The sequence below is a fragment of the Podarcis melisellensis genome, assembly GCF_964234715.1.
Source record: "Podarcis melisellensis genome assembly, chromosome: 1".
NCBI classification, from domain to species: domain Eukaryota; kingdom Metazoa; phylum Chordata; class Lepidosauria; order Squamata; family Lacertidae; genus Podarcis; species Podarcis melisellensis.
The window spans coordinates 71,948,533-71,967,029 of record NC_138528.1 but is presented as its reverse complement, the minus strand read 5'-3'; the positions used below and the strand labels follow the sequence as shown (position 1 = coordinate 71,967,029).

The 18,497-nt window shown below is 41.9% G+C and overlaps 1 protein-coding gene across 1 annotated transcript in view; it reads left to right on the top strand.

Annotated features, from left to right (window-relative positions):
* The first annotated feature begins 1,451 nt into the window (after nt 1–1,451).
* The window catches only part of IGSF22 (immunoglobulin superfamily member 22), a 38,390-nt gene continuing 21,344 nt past the window's right edge, over nt 1,452–18,497 (top strand). The window contains exons 1-10 of the mRNA XM_081903536.1: nt 1,452–1,786; nt 4,319–4,452; nt 7,072–7,212; nt 7,456–7,592; nt 8,645–8,744; nt 10,433–10,472; nt 11,579–11,756; nt 14,037–14,150; nt 15,707–15,869; nt 16,061–16,333. Coding sequence (XP_081759662.1) covers nt 4,353–4,452; nt 7,072–7,212; nt 7,456–7,592; nt 8,645–8,744; nt 10,433–10,472; nt 11,579–11,756; nt 14,037–14,150; nt 15,707–15,869; nt 16,061–16,333 — 1,246 coding nt within the window. The 5' untranslated portion in view covers nt 1,452–1,786; nt 4,319–4,352. The remainder of the gene's footprint in view (nt 1,787–4,318; nt 4,453–7,071; nt 7,213–7,455; nt 7,593–8,644; nt 8,745–10,432; nt 10,473–11,578; nt 11,757–14,036; nt 14,151–15,706; nt 15,870–16,060; nt 16,334–18,497) is intronic.

Below are 18,497 nucleotides of genomic sequence, written 5' to 3'. Positions count from 1 at the left end.
ACAAGTGCCTTTCATGTCTGGGTATTGTCCTGGGAACTTGAGCATAAAAGATCCGGCTACATATCCAGCCTGCTAATTTTTCCAATGCATTTTTCCCTTTGGGCATTACACGCACATTGTGATGACCAGAAGAACATGGAACATCTTTAAGATTCACTGCAGCAAGTTCCCTGCAGTTAGTTCCCTACTTTGGGATTTCACATGATGAAATCCCAAAGTAGGGAACAAACTGGAACACATTATACAAAAAAGTTTGGGTCACGTGGTATTTCCTGGTACTAAATGCATGGTTCTAAATGACGCCTGGACATACTGTAATTTATTAGTGTCCCATTTTATACAAGACCTCACATTTAATAGCTGAGCCACCCAGCATGGCAGCAGAGAGCAATAGGCATGAATCACTCTGTCACTCTTGTTTTTCCATACTTCAGTTTTCCATATTTCAGCATCAATTTGTAGGTTGGGAGGAAATCTAAGTCCCCATGAAAATTCACCAGCATTTTCAAGTGACAAGAAAGGAGATTCTGACAAAACATCAGAAAGAACTTTCTGGCAGTAAGAGCTGTTTGACAGTGGAGAAGGTGGTGGACTTTCATTCCTTGAAGGTTTTTAAGCAGAGGTTGGATGGCCATCTGCTATGAATGCTTCAGCTTAGATTTCTGCACTGCATAGGGTTGGACTAGATGACCCTTATGGTCCTTTCCAATTCTATTATTCTATTATTTTAGTGTGCATTTTTCATAACTGATACATTTTTATATGCCATTTTACTGAATAAACACAGTTTTGCAAGTAGTTTCCTTTAATAAAATTCATTTCTTATGTTACTTCCACTAAAACATGCATTTTTATGAACATTTCCCCTAATATACTATTTTTGTGCATGGAATTTGGTTGGTGAACTTTGGTTTGCATACAGTTTTTGGATAACATGAATTGGGTTCAGAATACAAACTCCATCCCTAAGGACCAGGAAAGCATCATAGAGTCTCTCCTTCTAGCCTTCATGTGAACAGTATGACTGTACTGAGCAACTTGGGATGGTATTCAGTGAAGAGTTCCTCAGAGTAGACCTGCTGAAATGAATGAACATGGCTAAGTGAGGTCCGTTAACTTGCCATGAGTAGAACTTAATAGGCTACCATCCCTGAAACCATGCACAAAAGAGCCTCTGATACAGATCACTAGCATTTCACGTGATGCTTTTCAGAACTAGATGAAGCACATTTTGATAATGCCCTGCCACCATATTACACAAAAGGAGAGGCAAAATAATCATCATGAGCCACTTTCTACAATATTTTTCTGTGTGTACAAATGTTAATATGGGACAGAACATAGGCGAAAGCCATTTTTAAATGTAAGTCCTAGTAAGGACCCCTTTTCAGTCATATATAAAGTGTTGTTTTTTAAACCACTTAAAATAATTTGCTAGGCTTCTTTCTTTGATAACATGCTATATTTAATGGTTTTGCTGTACATCCTCCCTCTTTAACCTTAAGGGCCTGTCTTCTTATTCTAACTATGTGAAACTGTTGAAGCTGCAGAAATGGATGTAACCACATAGCCCACAGGGGGCCAGTGTTTATTTAAAGTTTGAAGTACACAGAGCCATATTTGAAATATGCTGTGGGACCCAGCTGTCTTCCAGAGTCTGCCAAGACTCTTTAGCCATTTCAAATCTGCTACAGGACTCGGAAGAACTAACTGAACTAACTGATGCTCCCTTAAAGTTCTGTTTCATAATAGAGACCACCAAGAATCTTGGTCGCCAGAAGAAAAGGTACGGTTTATAAATAATTTAGTTTGCCTCTTTTATTTGTTTGGATTCTAATATGTTGTTGCTGTTGTTGCAGCTGCTGCTCTTTTGCTTGTGTTTTATTGCTAAAAAATTTGAGGAGGGAATTAAAAAAATATATATTTATTTTACTAGATGGGTCAAATTAATAATATTCTCAGGTTACTGGCATTTTGAAATTTTTATTTATTAATTTATTTCATAAGATTTATATGTCTCTTGATTGTAAAACAAACAAACCCTCAAAGAAGTTTGCAAAATGAATAAAATAATAAAATTATTGCTAAAAATGAATAGTTTAAAACATTAAAAAATCTGAGTAGGGTTGTATTTAAAAAATAGGTCTTTAGCAGGGCACTGAAAAGTATACAATGAAAGTACCTGCCTGGTATCAACAGCCAAGGAGTCCCACAGTGTAAGTGCAGCCACACCAAAAGACTGATTTATATGGAATAAGGCAACCTCAATGGTAAACTGGTCCCAAGTTGTTACGGGGCTTTAAATACTAATAGTAACGTCTTGAACTCAGCTTGGTAGCAAACCAGCAACATGTGCAGATCTCTGAGCACAGCTGTTATATGTTAATAAGATCTCACTCCTTTCAGTATTCTGCACTAACTGCAGCTTCTGGATCAAGTATAAGGGAAGCCCCACATAGAGAACATTGCAATAATCCATTCTTGAAGTAACCAATGCATGAACTACTGTGGCATGGTCTTCCCAGTCCAGGAATTGTAAAAGTCTAGCCACTGAGGCTAACTGGTCTTCCAGTGACAAAAGCTGGATCCAGAAGCAGCCCCAGACTGTGAACCTGCTCCCCATCCAATGTAGACAATGGCCCGATTTCTCAGGCACGGGAACTACTCACCCACAGTGCATCCATCTGGCCAGGATTCAAGCTCAGCTTGTTTTTCCTCACCCGCCTCAACGCTGCATCCAGTCACTAGCTCAGGGACTGTAAGGCCTCTCCTGGTTCAGATGTTATGGAGAAATAAAGCTGAGTGTCATCAACGTACTGATGGCACCTTGCCCTCAAACTCCTAATGACTTCTCCCAGCGTCTTCAGATAGATATTAAATAGCATTGGAGATAAAAGAGTACCTGAGGCTCCCCATAACCTAGCCATCAGGGGGCAAAGAGCACTCTCCCAGCATTACTCTCTGGGCTTGTTCCCAAAGGCAGGACAGCCTGATCTAAGGAAAGTCACAGCAGCAGCAAGTAGCACAATACAAATATATGGCAAACCACATGAGGAAATGGGGCCTCAACTGAATGTTTAGGTTGAAGATGAGTCCTGGATCTGAAAAGATGTGGACTATCTTCACACTAGTGGCAGGCTCTATCAGTAATGTGCAGTGTTGTCATGGAAACTCTCTCCATGATCTGAGTGACAGATATGTTTGGTGGGTGGCTCTCAGTAGAAATGTGATTTAGAGGTTTGAGATAAAACAAGCCAGCCAGCCTGTTGTCTGAAAACCATATGACACCAAACCTCATTGCTGTTGTCAGTTCCACCCGATGATCCCCCATCCCCATGTACCAACCTATTATCCAAGCAACGAGGGCCAGGCTGTCCTGCATCAAGATGCCATGCCAAACCAGGTGGTGAGGGCATATCTGACCAGTCTCTAAAAAGCTTCAGTGGTTTTCCTGAGCTCCTAAACTCCTAGTCCTAAGGATTAGGATGCAGTTGCTTACTGGACCATCTTGTCTTTCCCCACAGTCCGCACGATCACTGTGATTATCTGAAGCTTCCCTCATGGTTGACCCCCACCTTCTTGGGTACTGATGGTGACCAGAAACAGGCTGCCGGGGTTGTGGTTCCTGGCTTTGGAATGCCCTCCATGGGGAGGCTGACTAGGTCCTTATTGCTATTATCTTTTGGGCCCCACCTGGACCTTTCTCCTAAGCTTATCAATCTTTTTGATCCTTTAAGAAGCAGTACAAAAATATGGCTCTTCCATCTTTATTATATATTGTTAGATAGAGTTGGCTTTGGGTTAAAGGTTGTGGAAGGTGCATCTAGTTATTAATAAATAAGTAAAATGCCAGGGTGTGGCATTTCCCTCTGCTTGTGGGAAAGGCTGTTTTTAATCCCATGGATTCCTCAGCTAATAAAAGAGAACTGAAAGAGGTTTTCACTTATTCTCCGGAATGAATTAAGTACTTAACTTGAGGTACCACTGTACGGGATCACAAGCCCTTTCCACAAGCAGAAACACACAGTTGGATGTTACCTGGTTTCCCCAGATGTGGAACATTACTAATCTTGACAAGAGCGGATGACAATAATTTAGTGGGAGAAAATCAATAGGAGTTCTTGGGGGCTGAGGGCCAACCCTTCTCCCTGTTCCTGCTCACTCCAGCCATTGAGACCAGACTGGCTCCTCTCTGCTTTTCCCAACTGCTATATCACCTTACCCCAATCCTGCATGCTGTTTCATGGTCATGAGATGTGGGAGTGAACACTAGACTTGCTTTGACTGAGTAAAATGATCAAGCTTTTTATTCTTACAGCCCCTGAAAATACTGTAATCTGCAGAACGCCATTATGGCAACCGCCGTCATGCATATGGAATCTCACTCCATGGTCTCCAGCTCTAGCTCCAGCTCAGTGCAGCACATGTCTCAGACTACCACAATTGTGGGAGGCAAGTATTGTGACAATCTCCAGAAGCTCAGAGCATCAAATAATGTTGTTGGTCAATAAGGAACTAAATCTGTTGGACTCAATCCAGCTAAAGTCAGCTGTGAGAAAGGCTACTATCTCTAACCCTATTAGTTATAAATTTTTATTGAGTTTATGTTGGCTGTAATTTTTACCCTGTAGTTTTTACCCCGAGAATTTTTTACAAGAAAGGATGATTTCAGAAATAATGACTGAATTAATGAATAATTCTGTCCACAGTTATCTAGCTGTTAAGTCCCAATGAACTAAATGGGACATAGCGTCTGAATAGACATGCTTAGGCTGGCATTATGTGTCCCACAGAAGGAAACAGAATTTGTTCTTCGTCACCATCGCCATTACCATCACCAGTTATTTACTATTTTAAGTAAAGGAACCTCAGTTAGTTATGACTAACTCTAGCTGGTTAGAGCAATCTTGTGCTGATGTTAATATTTTGTTACATGTTTTCTACTTTTGTGTTTGCATTTCAATTTCCTTACATTTCTGAACAAATTGGTTAACCCTTTCTCAGTGTGTGGTATGGGAATGGGGAACCTCCGACCCACAGGCCAAATTTAACCCACCAGGCCTCCCCACGAGGCATTGTTGTTTCCCTGCCCTTCTACCCAAAATGGGCCACATTTAAAACACAACATTAAAAACCGTTTCAAACAGCATACAAGCACAAAAAATAATGTGGGTCCTAAAAATATACATCATAGGTGTCAACCCTGCCCGCCTGTCAAAATTTGTCCCAGCAGGGATGGGCAGATAGGGAAGTAGCAACATGTAGTGCAACTCACCTTGTGTCCTGACTCCCATCATGCTGAGCTCTTCCCATCTTGCAGACAACTTATACCAGAAATATGCAGCTGGTAGATTGCAGAGCATTATTTTAAGTCTTAGCTGGAACTAACCTCCTGTGTTATTACCAAGAATTAGAGAATGGCTGAGACATTGGTGGGTGTGAAGGGTGTGATGCTCCCCTCAAATCCCTGACATAGTTTCCCATTCTCTTCTGCATCCAGCATTAATTCCTTGCCCTTCTATTTAGAGTTCTCTGCAACCTTATCCATCCATTATCTCTCTTTATATCTCAATATATCATTGCCTGCAACTGCCACTTCTTATTTTACCACCCTCAACTTCCTTGAGGTCTCTTGCTCCATTATTTATTATATTTATTGTTTATCTATTAAATTTATATACCTCCCTTCATCCAGGACAGTTCATAACATAAAAATACCAGATAAAAACACAAAATACAGAATAAACATTTAGTTTGTCCATCCTTCCTGGTTATTCTTATGCATAGCACTTCCTCCTTTATGAATACCTAGATAGCCCCTCCCCTTTCTATCTTCTTCCACACTGCAGCCCCAAATCAACCTCTTCCATAAAGCTTTTGTATTAACCCCTCTATTGCCACTCAACGCTTATTACCCTTCCTTTCCACTCCCACCCATCACTGACTAAATTTACTGTATCTTGTAACCTCCTTGGTGTAGAGAACTACCCTTGTTTTCATTACTCTGTACAGCACTGGGTGCACTGATAAAGACAGATTAATCAATTAACCTGAAGAGTCTGTCACATTTGATATTACTTAGCTGCTTATATTCATTACTGTAATGGTTCTAGGGGTTGCTCGTGCATAAATCAGTGCCACACCTGGCTGGGTTACCTGGGTGAACTCTTTCTGTCCGGACAGCCACTCACCCGCGGCTGTCTCAATCGCTGGCAGAATCCGTCAGTGGGTGTTTCTTGAACTTCTTCCAGCAAAGAAGCTCTTTGACACCTAGTCTCCGCCTACTCTCCCTGCGCGGAAGCCTTCTGCGCAGGGAGGGTGTGGGCAGCGGAGGACCCGTGCTCTCCCCGCTGGTCTCCGGTGAGGAGTCATGGAGCCACCTCGCCAATTCCCCCATCTGCCCCCCTTCTCCACTGGTGCTACGCTGATTTCCTTCCCCAGAAGATGGGCTGCTTCTCTCCCTCCCGGGATGCTCTCCGGAATCTCTCTGGAGCCCTCCCTCTCCCTCTGGCTCCGATGGCAGTTCCCTGACAATCACAGTTCACACGTTACATCAGATCTTTTCAAATGTCTATATAAACTAGGAGCATCCTCAAAGTGAACACAGGAGAGAAGCAGATCAATGAAACACATTCCGTCCATTGCTCATCCCTCTGCTGCCATTGCTTATGTCAGAGGAGGGCAACCTGCGATCTGGGGACCAAATCTGTTTTCCTGAAACCATATCTGACATCAGGTGTGAGGCAGGTAGAGATGTGTCTACTTTCACAACAAAAAGCATGATTGAGCCCCCATGCATCAGCTGATTCTGCTTAGTTTGGGTGTGTAACTCTCATGTGCACCCAACATCCCCACCCCCAGAAAGCAGCATTTCTCTTTAGGAAGACACTAAAATGGCACAAGTCATTATTTTCCATGACTTGCTATGTGGACCCTCAGAGACAAAAATGGGGATTTAATTCTCAAAATAAGTTAATGAAATAACTGTCCATATACTACGTTCTTTTGGGAGGGGGAGTTGAAAACTGGGGAACCATTTTATATGAATAATTGTAAGTTTCTGCCTGGCAGAGGAGACCATTTCAACTAGCAAGAGCTCCTCTTCTTCTGCTGTGGAGTCTTTCAGCATGATCACTCGCTCCGTCGAGATACCTGCAGGGGAAAGCATCCCAGAATTTGTGGAGAAACCTCATCCGCTAACAGCCCCTGAAGGTGAGCAGAAGTAGCATTCATCTAGTCTATAAGCCACTTCACCTTCAAGGCATCACAGGCACTATCCGAAGACACAGAAACCAGAGCTAGCCACACAGAAACTCTGCATGCAGCTGCTCTTCCTCTAGCATTAGTTTGAGGAGGAGCAGATGGAATGGTTAATTTTGACACAGAAAAGGTAGGTTGTTGCAAAATAGAATATCACTCGAATTTCACTTGATGCTGCTTTGCATTTACCTGCAGGAGACAAAGCTGTATTTCGAGCCAAAGTGAAAGGGAACCCAAAACCCAGTGTAGTCTGGAAAAGAGAAAGTGGGATACCAATCAAAGAAGGATCAAAGATGTTTTACGACAGCATCAATAAGGAATATGTCCTTAAGGTAATATGAGTTGCTTTGAAAACCCATTTTCTTACTATAACCTACTTCTCTGAAGTGTAGAGAGGGAAGAAACTTTTGGATTTCGATTTCTCATATTTTGCTTTTCCAGTCTTCAGTTCCAATCTTTCCATTTCTGCATCAGCTTGCAATTTCTTAAAAGAATGAAAATTTGTATGCATTGTTCATGCACGTTTCCCCAAATATTTCCATTTTGTACACAAAGCTGCATTTTTGCAAACCATTTCCTCCTTATATAATGCATTTTTGCACCATATGTTTATCTGCACACTTTCCCCAATATATGCATTTTTGTACTTAGTTTTTTGCTGGTGAGCTACATCACAAAATTTAGAGAGGTGCAACTTTTGAAGGTTAGCTGTGTTTTGTTTCACATATTGGCCCAGGAAGTGTGAATTAGGCGGGTTCGCATTAAAAAGTGAACTGAAATGAATTTCTGCTCTACATCAAGCTGAATGCAGTATTTTTCAACAGCGATATTCAGTGTTGCAATTTGAAATACTCACACTCTTGTTGGGCCATCAGCTGTGGTAACAGAGAGTTGCATTTATCAAGCTGTTCTTCTATGAAGGAAAAACATGCACAGAGCCTTTGAAATGACTTATTGGCTCATGTGATGTCATTATAGGGAGAGGAAGTCAAAGAGAAGAGATAAAATCTCTCCAATGAGCTCTCTTCAGTCTTCTTGCTAGTTCAACCCTGAGAAGTGGCTCCAGACAAGTATGGAGCCAAGGCCAGGAATGAGAAATCTGTGGTTCTCTATATATTGTTGGATTGCAACTCCCATCTGCCTCAGCCAGCATGGCCAATCACCAGAGATGATGGGAGTTACAGTTCAACAACATCTGGAGAGCCATGTGTGAGAATAGCCCTATCTGGAGAAGCCCTATCTTTAGCAAGAGGCAATTGATTCAAATAAGCATGAAATTGACTCCAGATGCCTCAGTGTTTAAGGGGAGGGTTCTGCTAGTTGTGTAAAGTCTGCAAGTGCCCCTCACTGCCTGTTTTGTCTGGGTGCCGTGTCCTCTTTGCAGATGGAAAACCTCCATGCAGATGATGCAGACAATTACAAGTGTGTTGTTTCCAATGACCATGCTGACCTCATCTGTACTGTGTCCTTGACTATCAGTGAAAGTAAGTACCAAACACATACCTAATCTGAGTTCATGGGGGAAAGAAAAGCCTTTGGAACTTTTACCAAAGTGGAATATGGAATAAGGATAAGGAAGCCCTTTGATAAATGTGTAATAAGATATACAGGTGGGTCTCCTAAGCTACGCTGTAAACAGGTTCCTTGTTCCTAATTTATTTATTTATATTTATTAAATTTATATACCACCCTGTACCTGCAGGTCTGAGAGCGATACATAGGAAAAAAATCAGAATATAAAACCACAAAATATATGATCAAAATAAAAGCAAAAGCAACCCAATAACCCCCCCCCACACACACACACACATTTTAATAGGGTATAGGATGTCAGTCAACCAAAGGCCTGGTTAAAGAGGAATGTTTTTGCCTGGCGCCTAAAGGTGTATAATGAAGGTGCCAGGTGAACCTCCCAGGGGAGAGCATTCCACAGATGGGGAGCCACTGCAGAAAATGCCCGTTCTCGTGTTGCCACCCTCCAGACCTCTCAAGGAGGAGGCACACAAAGAAGAGCCTCAGAAGATGATCTCAGGGTCTGGGTAGGTTCCTATGGAAAGAGGCGGTCCTTGAGGTATTGTGGTCCTGAGTCATTTAAAGCTTTATAGGTCAAAACCAGCACTTTGAATTAGGCCCAGAAACTAATTGGTAGCCAGTGCATTCGAACCAGGATGTGTGTAATATGCTCAAATTGTATTGACCTGGTGAGCAACCAGGCTGAATTCTGCACCAGCTGAAATTTCTGAACCATCTTCAGAGGCAGCTCTATGTATAACTCATTGCAGTAACCTAACCTTGAGGTTACCAGAGCATCGACAACAGTAGTTAGGCTATCCCTGTCCAGATAGGGGCGTAGCTGGGCCACCAGCCAAAGCTGGTGGAAGGCACTCCACGCCACTGAGACCACCTGAGCCTCAAGTGACAACAAAGGATCCAGGAGTACCCTGAAGCTATGCATCTGGTCCTTCAGAGGAAGTGTAACCCTATCAAGACCAGGCAATCTCCTACCCGTCTGGTCTAGGAAACCACCTGCTAACAGTGCCTCAGTCTTATCTGGATTGAGCTTCAGTTTGTTGGCCCTCATCTAGTCCATTATTGAGGCAAGAAACCAGTCCAGCATTTCCACTGCCTCACCTGCAGATGTAAAGGAGAAATAAAGCTGAGTGTCATTGGCATACTACTGACAACATACTCCAAACCTCCAGATAACCCCATCCAGCGGTTTCATGTAGATGTTAAACAGCATAGGGGTTAGGATCGAGCTCTGCAGAACCCCACATTGAAGGCTCCATGGGGCTGAAAAACATACCCCAAGAAACACCCTCTGTGAACAACTATCCAAGTACGACTGGAACCACCACAAAGCGGTCTCTCCCCCCCAGTTTGGACAGCCGCTGCAGAAGGATACCATGGTCGATGGTATCAAAAACTGCTGGGAGGTTGAGGAAAATTAACAGGGACATGTTTCCCTTGTTTCTCGACAGAGGTCATCATACAGGGTGACCAAAGCAGTTTCTGTGCCAAAACCAGGCCTAAACCCCAATTGAAATAGATCTAGAAAATCAGTTTCTTCCAAAAGCACTTGGATCTGGTCCATGACCACTCACTCCAGAACCTTAGCTGTCTGCATTAACTCTCTTCTTTTAATTTTCTTTCACTTTTTTTGAACCAAAAGGTGAAGAAAAGCTGGATTTCAAAAAAATGTTGAAGAAAAGGTGAGATGCTCTCCCCCCGCCCCTCCCCCCAATGCACCTGTGGTCAGTTTCCAGATCTTTCCCCTGCATGGGTTACAAAGAGGACCAGCCCAAGGAGTTTTGCTGCCTGAAGCAAAGGGCAAGAAGTTTCCTCCTCCCACTCCTGTTCCATGTACAAAAGCCCAGCAGACTGCTAAATCTTATCTCAACATCCTCCATTGCATCCCAAGGGCAGTGGCCTAGATTAGTGGATGCAGGATAGGCTGCATAGCACATGCACATCCACTCTCTGCCTCAATATTTGCCTTCTGAGGCAGCTGCCTCACTTTGCCTCATGGTAGGGCTGGCCCAGGTTACAACATCATTGTGGGTTGGTTGGTTGGTTGGTTGGTTGGTTGGTTAGTTGGTTGCTGGGCTGGTGGCCAAGCAAGAAGCAGTATGAGCACTGCTCTTGCGTGAGTGAACGGCCATGGCAATGAGAGAGGCCAGAGCATGGCTGTCCCTGTGGATTGCAAACCATGTAGGGGTCATTTTTTTTCTGTTAGCTTGTTCGCTTTAAACTTTTTATGCCACTTCTCTAACATACCCCTGTCTTCCACTGCCTCCCACAGTTTTTTTACCAAACTGTGGGAGGCAGTGGAAGACAGGAGTGCCTGGCGTGCTCTGCTCCATGGGGTCATGAAGAGTCGGACACGACTAAACGACTAAACAACAACAACAATTATGAGTGGTTCAGGGAGGGAGAAGGAGTCCCAAAGTAGCTGTTCCATTGCCTCTGTCTCAGGCCATGGGTGGGGAGTGGCCTGTCAGCCAGAAAACACAGTGAGCAGCCAAATCTGAGCCAAGAAACAATCTGTTACATTTCCTCAGGGAGATCAGTGAGGAAGTAGCCCAACCACATAGATCAGAATGTTCTCTGGCAAGAAGAAAAATATACCCATAGATAAAGGAAAATAGTTTGGGAAGGATTTGTCTTAAGACCTCCAAGCTGGTTTAATTATCCTGGTTTCCCTCTCAAGAGCCCTGGAAATTATAGTTTTGCAAAGACCCTGACGATTTTCTGTTAGAAGTAGATGAATAAATGCCACATGACTGCCACATGACCTGTTTTGTGTGTGTACACACAGGGGGCCTCCGGCACAAAAGAAAAAAGAGAAGAGGGTAGTTAATGAGAAAGAAATGCTGGAGATTCTCTCCAAGGTGCCCAAGAAGGACTTTGAGAAGGTCTGCATGGAATATGGCTTCACAGATTTCCGAGGACTTCTTAAAAAACTGAAGGAGATGAAGAAAAAAGTTGAAGTTGAGGTTAGTGATGCTTTTGGACACTGAAATGACATTCTATCTCTGCTCCCATGTATACCATAAAGAAGTCTTCTGTTTCAATTCGGCTGCAGTTATTTTATTCAGGTTCATGTTGTCTTATCTATATGTCATGGGGGAAAATATTGGATCCAAGAAAAGTGGAATTCAGACTCTGGGCATTAAAAAAAAGAAAAATAGTAACAACAACAACAACAACAACAACAGTGTGTGTGTGTGTGTGTTTTAATCCTGCCTCTTGAAAAATATTACCATGATACACTTGTATGCAAAGTTTGTTGATGCAAAAACAAAAGATTGGATCCAATGGTGCCCTTCCATGATCAGAAAAATCTTTGAGTCACTGAAGCCTTCTGCAACAGAAGTTGGGATGAGGGTGCCAATCTTGACTTATTTCCACTTCCACCCCACACTGTTCCAGAGGGTGGACCAAACCTCCAGAGCAGATTTCAGAGGGCGGAGTGGGGGGAAAGAGCCAAAAGTACCCTCACAGAACTATGTATCCAGAGTCCTATTCCATTTAATGACTAACCACTTTTGGGTGGCATAAGCCTTGGTATATTTGTGATACTTTATGATGCCACAGAACTCTTGGCTCTACTTCCTAAACATGCAAACACAAACCTCCACACTGTTGGTATATGTGAAACTGAAACTAGTAGTCATTCCTTATCTATGCAGTGTAACGTAAACAGTCTAGAACAAGGGTCAGCAAACTTTTTCAGCAGGGGCCAGTCCACTGTCCCTCAGACCTTGTGCAGGGCCGGACTATATGGGGGGGGGGATGAATGAATTCCTATGCCCCACAAATAACCTAGAGATGCATTTTAAATAAAACACACATTCTACTCATGTAAAAACACCAGGCAGGCCCCACAAATAACCCAGAGGTGCATTTTAAATAAAAGGACACATTCTACTCATGTAAAAACACACTGATTCCCGGACCATCCGTGGGCCGGATTTAGAAGGCGATTGGGCAGGATCTGGCCCCCAGGCCTTAGTTTGCCTACCCATGGTCTAGAAGAAAGTGGCTTCAAAGTCAGGAGCATGAGGTAATGTTCATGCGCAGAGACTGGGAGAAAGATATGTGTTTGTTCATTTTCTGTAGGAATATTCAGGGAGGCAGGAGAGGATATATTGTTTATTAATATCCTTCCTAACTTGTATTAACAAGTTCCTTTACTTAGCAGAGTTTACATTCCCCTTTTACAGGCACAGCAGGCCTGGTTGCAGGCTTGTGTAAGCCTCTCACTATCATACAATTCAGTATTGAATTGTATGTTCCTCTTAAAAGAATGAAGATACGCAATGTAATTTAAAGTCAATAAAAGACGTTTACTCACATCAGTTCACAGTTGGATCGCTGAAGGCAGACTTAGTTACAAATATGTACATGTGGATCTACCCCATATGGGGGAATAATCCCAGTGACTGCAAGCCAGCAGTCACTGCAGTTCACACAACGGAAGGAAGATGGAAAAGAGAGAGTGTAGCAGCATGTCTTGTCCTTTTGTTACCTGGACAGGTAAGGTCACGCCCACCTCTAGTCACTTGCAAAAAGAAGTATGCTCCAGCCCAGGAGGAACAAAGACGTTTCAACTGGCTGGGCCAAACATCCCCTTGCATGTCCACTCTAGGAAAACAAGGAATGTTGTACTTGACTGCTCTCAGTCGATTGCATCCCACATTTTCTCTCTCTGCTCTTCTCCCTGCTGGGAGGGGGAGAACCATATCCAGATCCGAACTGTCCTAGCAGCATGCTAGTGATTGATTTATGGGCTACTGATGTACAGAACCATTAAGCTGTAAACCAGCAATAAACCTTACTGCCTGAACTGTGGGTGTGAAGTGAGTTTATTGCATCAGTGATTGTCTCCACAAAAGGCTTGACAACATTGCGCAGAGTGGTGTACGCAGAGGAACATGCTGGACACGTGAGTTGGAAAAGATACAAATATTCAACACACACAAACAAAATGAATAATAGGCCACAACAAGAGAGCATTGTAATGAACAGAATTCAAAGTTGAGTTAAACAGTGGCTAAAGGATAGAAGCAGAAGGTATCAGCAATCCTATTTACTAATGAAATTGGACTTTTAAGGAGAATGCCTGAAGGTTAGGACAGTTACAGCATAAAAACATAGAATCTTTAATGATAAAAAAATAAGGTTAGGGCATAGGAAATCATTTGGTATTGTGATTCATTCTCCTTTTTTAAAAAGAAATTATTAAAGATTTTCTTTGGTTAATTTCTATTCAGGCCGTAAAAATTCTGAAGCCTCTGGAGGATGTTTCTGCTAAGGTGGACTCTACAGCAGTATTTGATTGTATTTTAGAACTGAGGGATGCCAATACAAAGAGGACGTGGATCAAGGTAGGTAAACATCTTTCTTTATGTTGGCTGAAACAAAGGAAGGTGGTGTGTGAGATTTTCAGACTAATGAATGGAGGGGTATATGTCATAGGTTTTCCTCTAAAGCTGCCTTTTTGGCTAGCTACTTCTATAAGCCCATTTAATTCAATGCAATACATTTTATATTCCAAGAGAGAAAAGAAGGATTGTTAATTTAGCCACACTGTAATGTGTGCCAAAAGGAAATTGCATACATTTCTTTTCCTAATCCTCATTTACCTACCAATATGCCAGCTATGGCATACTTCCAATAATTTTATAACATCACTATGATGTTCAATTGAATCCATGCATTCATGAATATCATGCTGACTGCTTTGTAGCATTGTTTTCCCATTGTTACAGTTGCAGCCAGTTCATGAATGTGTAGTTATCACTTAATGACTGGCATGTGTATATAAATGTCACAAATAGTAGGCCCCTCCATATATCTTTAATTGTGCATTCATGATGATGTGTTCCTATGATACTATTGACACTGTCACATATGATTCCATTAGTAGTAGTAGTAGTAGTTTCATTTATATACCGCTTTATATTTTTAAGGAAAAAAATCTCAAAGCGATTTACAACCAACATTAAAACATCAAATAAAACAATCCAGAATAAAACATAGAATAATATCAAATATAAAGTACTAAAAATAGTCCAGTAGCACCTTAAAGGTAAAGTTAAAGGGACCCCTGACGGTTTGGTCCAGTCGTGGCCGACTCTGGGGTTGTGGTGCTCAACTCACTTTACTGGCTGAGGGAGCCAGCGTACAGCTTCCGGATCATGTGGCCAGCATGACTAAGTTGCTTTCTGGCAAACCAGAGCAGCGCACGGAAACACTGTTTACCTTCCTGCCGGAGCAGTACCTGTTTATCTACTTGCATTCTGACATGTTTTCAAACTGCTAGGTTGGCAAGAGCAGGGACCAAGCAACGGGAGCTCACCCCATTGCGTGGATTCAAACCGCCGACCTTCTGAGGGCCAGTGTGGTGTAGTGGTTAAGAGCAGTGGACTCGTAATCTGGTGAACCGGGTTTGGTCCCCGTTCCTCCACATGCAGCTGCTGGGTGACGTTGGGCTAGTCATACTTCTTTGATGTCTCTCAGCCTCACTCACCTCACAGAGTTTTAGTTGTGGGGGAAGAAGGGAAAGGAGATTGTTAGCAGCTTTGAGACTCCTTAGGGTAGTGATAAAGCGGGATAGCAAATCCAAACTCTTCTTCTTCTCCTTCTGATTGGTTTAACCCACAGCGCCACCACCTTAGAGACCAACTAAGTTTGTTCTGGGTATAAGCTTTCGTGTGCATGCACATTTCTTCAGATATTTTTCAAATATAAAGTATACATTCAAAGCAACATAATTGATAGGAAACTAATATACTATCTTAAAAAATTTAAAATAAAATATTACCAAAGGAGGCCAAGTACAGAATGCACATTTAATACAGTGCCCAACCCATATTTGCATTATGGGTGCATGTAGCTTTTCACTTCATCATTCAAAGCTTTCCATATTTCCTTTTTCCAGGGTGATGAACCTTTGCGTCTTCAGTATTCCCTAGGAAAATACGAAGCAAAGCAGATGGGCACTAAGTATATGCTGTGCATCAGTAATGTGACTGAAGCCGACATGGGCACATACAGTTTTCAGGTGGGAGATAAGCATCTCTCTGCACGATTGAAAGTAATAGGTAAATATGATCTTTAATTGCATAAGTTAAATCATATGCTTATGGTGTGTACAAGTCACAGTAGTCTTTGTTATTTGTGTAGAGTTGCACTGATGAACTCAGGCTGAGAATCTGGCCTGTACTGTGGAGACATCTCTGTGGTTGAGCACACATATAAGCAAACAGTGAAGCCTCGTCATGTTTTTTAACAGATGAACCCCTGAAGTTTTTGGCAGACCTGAAACCTTTGACAGTAACTGAGCGGCAGACTGCTGTGTTTGAGATCCGTCTTTCCAAAAAGGTGCCCAACTTTGCTTGGAAGTTCAATGGGAGAGAGCTGAAGCGCGATGACAAGTATGAGATCATCTCGTCAGAGGATGGCTTAACTCACACACTGAAAATTAAGGATGTCCGTCCAAGTGATGTGGGTGCTGTCACTTTTGAAGCTGGAGATCTCGCTACTAAGGCTGATCTTTCCATTCAGAGTAAGTGATGCTGAAACTGTATGTTAACTATTGCCCAAGGTATCCAATTTTTTTTTTTTAAAAAAAGAACTGGAGTCAGTGCCTAAGTGCATCACATTTTTTTATTGCTGCAAAAAATTATTGTGCTTTCCTCTGCTGCCATCGTCTTGGATTCCTATTCTAGTATTATGTCTAAAATACTAAATAGCCTATTGGCTTTAATCTTAATTAAATTCAATCTAAAATGTGAAAGCAAGGACTTGAAGGGATTTTTGCTATGGAAAAGAAGAATGTTCTGTTAATAGTGGTTTGAAGAAAAATGGCCGGGGGGGGGGGGAGGCAAAATCATTTGTACAACCCAGATTTGATTTGTTCTAACATATGATGGAATTGTCACCGTGTTGGCTGGGCTGGTTCCCACATCACTTTAATCCACACTTTAGCTTAACTGTAGTTTAAAGGTCAATGTGTAACATGTTGGTGCATGGAACTAAAACCATGGCTGCTTCATTCCCTCAACCCATCCTCCTCCTGTTGCTGCCATGCTGCTGGGGACAAAGCCATGGTCCGGCTTAGTGCTGCATCCAAGTCTGGGCTCATGGTTTGAGTCCCCCAAGCAAAGAGCAAATGGTAAGCCAAGAAAAAAGCTCGGTTACAGCTCCTGGTTTGTTTGGAGCCCAGGCTTTGTAAATATCCTACAGTTAGAAATATGGGTATTTTTATTTTTTTTTTTTTTTTTTTTTTTTTTATAATAATGTTTTTATTTGCTTTTTTCCAAGGTCAGATACATCGTCAGTTATTCAACAAAGGCAGTTTTACAGAAAGAAAGGGAAAAAGGTTATAAGCAAAAAAGAGATCTTACTTTACAAAACAATTTTTCATGATCTACTGGACTTCCCCACATCTTCCATCCCCTGCATCTTTTTCAATAAAATAAAGTTACAGCAAATTAATACCTTGTTTCCTGTGTTTTGTACTTTCCTCAATTGTATATTAGGTTTAGGGGAAATATTGTTAGTTCACAATTCCAACAGTCCTCAATATAGAAACTTTACCCTAGACTTTAGTCATTTCATCATCAGAACTTAAATTCAGCAATATCAAAAATTTGAAATCTGAAGCTTGTTGTCTAAAAACTTAACAAATTCTCAACATTCACATAACTTATAATGTTTTTGTAAATAGTCCTTAAATTTTTTCCAGTCCTCTTCCACTGCCTCTTCTCCCAGGTCTCGGATTCTGCCAGTCATTTCGGCCAGTTCCATATAGTCCATCAGCTGCGTATGCCACTCTTCCAGCGTGGGTAGCTCCTGTACCTTCCAATATTTAGCCAATAGAATTCTTGCTGCTGTAGTTGCATATAAAAAGAAAGTTCTATCCTTCTTTGTCACTCTCTGGCCCACAATGCCCAGGAGAAAGGCCTCTGGTTTCTTAGTAAAGGTATACTTAAATACCTTTTTCAACTCATTATAAACCATTTCCCAGAATGCCTTCACCTTCGGGCATGTCCACCAGAGGTGAAAGAACGTTCCTTCAGCTTCCTTACACTTCCAACACCTTTTATCAGAGAAATGGTAAATCTTTGCAAGTTTGACTGGGGTCATGTACCACCTATATATCATTTTCATAATGTTTTCTTTCAAGGCACTACATGCCGTGAATTTCATATCGGTGTTCCATAACCTTTCCCAGTCTTCAAACATGATGTTGTAACCAATGTCTTGAGCCCATTTAATCATAGCTGATTTAACTAACTCATCTTGTGTATTCCATTTAAGCAGCAAGTTATACATTCTTGAGAGCACTTTCGTCTTAGGTTCAAGTAGTTCTGTCTCTAATTTTGATTTTTCCACCTGGAAACCAATCTTTTTATCTTTTTTAAACATCTCTTGAATTTGGGCATAGAGAAACCAGTCTCGCACCTTGTCCTTTATTTCTTCTAAACTCTGCAGCCTCCAATTATCTCCAACTTTTTCTATTATCTCACAATATTTAGCCCAACCACTCTCCATGTTAAGTACTTTGGTGGTCTTCGCCTCCGTTGGTGACAACCACCTCGGTGTCTTATTTTCAAATAAGTCCTTGTATCTAGTCCAGACATTAAACAAAGCTTTCCTGACAATATGGCTCTTGAACAATTTATGTACCTTTACCTTGTCGTACCACAAATATGCATGCCATCCAA